General features: G+C 37.1%; 1 protein-coding gene across 1 annotated transcript; it reads left to right on the top strand.

Moving 5' to 3' along the window:
• The first annotated feature begins 1,492 nt into the window (after window positions 1-1,492).
• LOC125778696 (protein toll-like) lies at window positions 1,493-3,917 on the top strand. Its single transcript, XM_049457743.1, has 2 exons — window positions 1,493-3,668; window positions 3,734-3,917. Exon 1 carries the CDS (start codon window positions 1,513-1,515, stop codon window positions 3,622-3,624), a length of 2,112 nt encoding a protein of 703 aa, XP_049313700.1. The 5' UTR covers window positions 1,493-1,512; the 3' UTR covers window positions 3,625-3,668; window positions 3,734-3,917.
• The last annotated feature ends 1,400 nt before the right edge of the window (window positions 3,918-5,317 follow it).

Here is a 5,317-nt window from a genome sequence, read left to right as displayed (position 1 = left end):
GCATAACGCTTTCTTTTCCTGGGCAAATGCATTTTTCCGAAAAGGAAGAAGTCGCACGGTGCTATATCAGGTGAGTACCGGAAGTGGTTAATGGTTAAAATGTGATTTTTGGTCAAATAATCGTCCTTCGAATGTTGGATTCTGAGCAATTTTTGGTCGTCAGTCAATTTGTGCGGAACAAACCGTGCACACACCTTTCGTAAGCCCAAATGTTCGATCAAAATGCGATAAATCGATGTTTTGGAGAAGTTCAATTCCATTTCCAAGAATTTCAATAATGATTTCGGCACCTTGTATTGCGAGAGTATTCAAACGAATAAAATTAGAGAACAAATATCAAAAGCGCATATGGCTGATCTTCTGAAATTTTGATTTTAAAAACAAATATATTTTCTATAAATAATACTTATTGCAAAACAAGTTTGTTAGTTAACTTATAACATTCTTTCTTTATATCTCAAATATTTTTATTATATTAAAATCATTCTAACTAAACCGCTATCTTAATTTTTAGTGATTTGACTGGTGGTTAATGTAGCTTTAACATGGTCACGCACACTTTTTAAAAAATTTTAACCACAAATATCCAAATTTGTTGTGAAACACTACGTCGCTATGATTTCGCTTACAACTTTCAGTGGTGTGGCTTCAGATTTATTCAGCTAACGAAAGACTAAATTCCTTATGAAAAAGTTTGGGTTTCTTAGCAACAACAAACAAATTATGGCACAATGGCGAGTGCTAAGAGAGTTTGCGGTTTTCACAAAAATGTTGCTTGATAAGGAATTAAAACACGATTTAGGCTTCTTAAAGCGTATCAATTCGATATTATATTTTAGTATTTCAGTAAGTGTAAGTGAGTTGGTCTGCCAGCTCGATTTATTGTGAAGGAAATATTAAAACAATAACAGCAAATTAATAAATATGAGCAAATTAAAAGTACGCAATTTGAGTGTAATATTCGCCTACATACTAAGTCAACTAATCATAAACAACAAATTTCTGTTGGCGCACATTACCGAAATGAAGTTAACCAAAACTACTGCTGAACCAGTCTCCACTTGGCCTCCCGATTGCTATAGCGACGAGAAGACTACTTGTAAGTGCTATAGAAATGGCGATTTATATTGCAGAATTGGCGAAGGACTCGATGATATTCACATCCGTTTTTATTCATACTTGGGGAATCTGGTTGTAACTTGTTCCACAAACACAAAAACGAATATAAATTATCTACTTCAGCACAAATTTCAGTCAATTTTACTTAAAACCCTGCATTTGCAAGTGAGAGGTTGCAAGAATTTTTTACACGATAACTACATGAATGACAAAGTGCGGGACATTCTAATAATAATGAATAAGCTGAATAAAGTAACACTAGTCTATAACATTGACCTTGCTGTAGAACCAACGGAATATATTGAAACCAAGAATATTCTTCACCTTCAATTGATTATTAAATCAAATCGTAATGAAATCCAGGAAGCAGATATTATAAGCATACCAACTGACATGCTTTATAAGCAAAATCTACTGGAATCACTTACGCTTAGCGTACAAGGTCTAGGAAAACAGTATTTATCGCTGCAAAACTTGACGCAAACATTCTTTAGAAACTTCACTGCACTCAGACAGCTTGACTTAGCCGGAAATAATATAAAAATGTTGGGCGCAAATATCTTCGCATCGCTAAGGCACTTGAATTTTCTGAACTTGAGCCGTAATGAAATCCGTGAATTGCCCGAAGGTCTGTTTGAATATCAGCCTCAACTTCTCATACTGGATCTGAGTCACAATTTATTGAAATATTTACCGCCACACCTTTTCGATGACACTCCTTGGCTATGGCAGTTAAAACTTGGTAGCAATCAACTGCACCACACCACAAATATTATGGAAAATCTAAAATCACTGAATTGTCTACAGAGGCTAGACGTAAGTCAGAACCAACTGCAAACTATTTGGAGCATCGAGACTTCCGTCATTAGAATGCCAACGTTGCTGACAAAATTCCGATACAGCTATGAGTGCATGAGTTTGGCTTTAGCCGACGATTTTAATTATGTTATCAAGTTGAAACCAGAAAACTACGAAGGTGACAAGATTAACTCAAGACTAATCAATTTAAGTGGCAATCGTTTGCGTGAATTCACTTTGGATTGGCTTACATGCCCTTTTGAAATAAACCTAGAGCACAATCTGATTGAAAACTTTTTCGCTTCACAAAATTTCTCCAGTACGACTGCTGATTGTGGGGCCGAAATCAAAATAACTGGTAATCCGATCCTGTGCGATTGTAAATTTGCTTGGATTTACAGTGAAAACTATCGTTCGTTGTTCAATGGTTCACAGTGCGTTCAGACACCAACCAATTTCGGGCAGTTGGAACGTAAAGAACTGTGTGCTTGGGAACCAGTAATGTGCCCCATCGAATGCAATTGTTACACACAATTTGAATTCCTGCACATCAATTGCAAGGGTGCGCAGCATATCGAACAGCTCCCACGCCCTGAGCAAGTTGGGCTCAAGAGTTCGGTACTCGATATAAGCAATAACAATTTCATTGCATTGCCGCTAAACACCACCTTCGGGTATGGTAACGTTTCACAACTCAACGCGTCGTACAATAAAATCACGAGCATAAATATCAGTCAACTGCCAACCAATTTGACGGTTTTGGATCTACGAAATAATCGCTTAAATTCTTTAAATGATGAATTTTTAGTTACATACCTCAATGACAGCACAAAACTAAAATTTCTCTATCTAAGTGAAAATCCTTGGTTTTGCGACTGTTCCACGCTACAACTGCTGTACACCATACGTACACATCGGACACGCATACCCGATGCCGAACAGTTACGCTGTGTTAATCAGCCGAACGATACACTCCTAATAGCAAATGTGAAAGAATTTTGTCCAACTCCTGTTACGATTGAACATAATCAGTACTTGATTGCAACTGTGATTAGTGTAGCGTTAGCCATTATCATTTTACTTTGCATTATCGCACTTTTCTATAAATATAAATTAGAAGTGAAAATCTGGTTATATAACCACAACATATTGAAATCTTGCATTCGCGAATGTGAGCTGGATAAGCATAAAACATTCGATGCGTTTATTTCATATGCACACCAGGATGCAGACTTCGTCAACCATACATTGCTGCCGCAACTCGAACAGTGCGAACCACCATTTCGTGTATGCACGCACGAACGCAATTGGCTGGCTGGTGCTTATATACCTGAACAAATCATCGAATCGGTGGAACAGTCGCGTCGCACGATCATTGTGCTCTCACAGCACTTCATCGAGTCGGATTGGGCGCGCATGGAGTTTCGCACAGCGCATCAGTGCTCGTTGAACGAAGGTCGTGCGCGCATAATAATGATTAAGTATGGAGAAATCTCAAAAAGCGAGTTACTGGACAGAGAATTAAAGGCATATTTGGACATGAATACATATCTCGATTGGCAAGATCTCAGATTTTGGGACAAATTACGCTACGCCATGCCACATAAAGTGGGTGGAGAAAGGAATTCCGAAATGCTAAATATTAACGGCAGAATGTATGTTATGGGACAAGTTGAAATGCATCGTTTGAGTGAGGAAATTGTTTAAATTTGTCACTGTTGGTTTGTGGTAAAGCAATTGGTTGCAGAATGGTAAGATTTTTCACAGATATATATTCATATATATGAAAATACAAATATGTTCCATTTAATTGCAGTTACTACGTGAAATCTTCCGATTCTTCTGTGATACAAAGAGTTAATCAAAATGTCGCCACTAAGAGAAAGATGAAGATAATCTTGGCCACCCTACTTATCAAGCAATGGTGATCGCACAAACTCTTCAATTCCATTTTATTATATCTCAAGTAACTATTAATAATTTTTCCTGTAAAATTAATTAAAAAATACACACCGATATCTGTTAATATATTTCTGCAAAAATTATTTACTTAAATATTTCAACAAGAAAGAAAGCGTAAGTTCTCGAAAGGTGCTTAGATGCACTGAGGAATGGTACTGTCCGGTGCCGACATGTTTAGGTTAAACAAGTAATGAGGTTGCATAAAATTTCATTTAATCCAAAACAAACAACGATGATACAGACGATTGTGATTACTGTGAACCAACTGAGGTGATGGAACTATTGCGATCTTTGTATTAGCGCCTTTTTATACAATTGCGACCTGTTGCTACGGAATATAATAGTTTTGTTTACCTAACGGCTGAATGTATCACCTAAAGCTAATCGAGTTAGATATAGGTTTATATGCATATAAATGATCATTCCTTTCCGTCCGTCCAAGCTTCATCGAAAATTTTACTCGATTTGCACGGAGGGACAGACAGACAGACAGCCGGATTTTAACTTTTTTTCGTCATCTTGATCATTCGTCACATTGATCATTTGTGTATGGACTTGTATGTACATATGTAGGAAGGGAACACAGAAGCGGACTGAAATACCCATAAATACATCCCTAACGAATTGACCGAACTTGACGAAACAAATTAAACGGGCCCTAACACGGACAAGAACAGATGACAACGTCACACTTCAAGTAGATCAGCGCCTCGAGCAAGCCGCGCATATTCAAAACTAAAATTCTTTTAAAACTAAAATATTAAATATGCTCGTATGAAATCTATTTATAACTCAAGAATGGCTGAACCGGTTTGGCTGAAAATTCGTGGCGAGGTAGCATAGAAGCAGAGTAAGGACATAGGATACTTTTTATCTGTTTATGTTAAAATTTAAAACAACTCATAAATACACAAATTATATTTCAAGTCATAAGCATTTGCACAAAATTCATATAAGGGTCAAGTGATAATTTAGTAATTCAAAAATAGAAAGAAATAAGTAAAAATTTGCATATCCATACAAGCTTGTAATGTGTGTTATACTGATTTTACTCCCGAACCAGGCAAGAGCAAGAGAGAATAAACAAAGAAAATAAACTTTGTGTGTAAATGTGCCCTAAAAATAAGGTGACATTGTATTTATTTTGAAAAATCTTTATTTATTTTTCCAAGTCAATTTCATCCCCTTCATGGTAATCCCCTCCCGATGCAATGCACTTACGCCAACGGATTTTCCAATCTTCGAAACACTGGTTGTAGTCATTTTCTGGGATAGCCTTCAGTTCCGTCTTCGCTGCGTCTTGAATCTATCTCCTCTATCGTATACAAACGGTGTCCCCGGAGCGGTCTTTTGAGCTTGGTGAACAGCCAGAAGTCGCACGGCGCCAGATCAGATGAAAACGGTGGTTGCGGAACGATATGGGTTGTGTGTTTTTGGC

This window comes from Bactrocera dorsalis, chromosome 1 (assembly GCF_023373825.1).
Source record: "Bactrocera dorsalis isolate Fly_Bdor chromosome 1, ASM2337382v1, whole genome shotgun sequence".
NCBI lineage: Eukaryota > Metazoa > Arthropoda > Insecta > Diptera > Tephritidae > Bactrocera > Bactrocera dorsalis.
This window is presented reverse-complemented; position numbering and strand designations above follow the sequence as displayed.

Coding starts and splice junctions, on each gene's coding strand:
- LOC125778696 (XM_049457743.1), top strand. CDS start 1,513: ATGCTTTATAAGCAAAATCTACTGGAATCACTTACGCTTAGCGTACAA.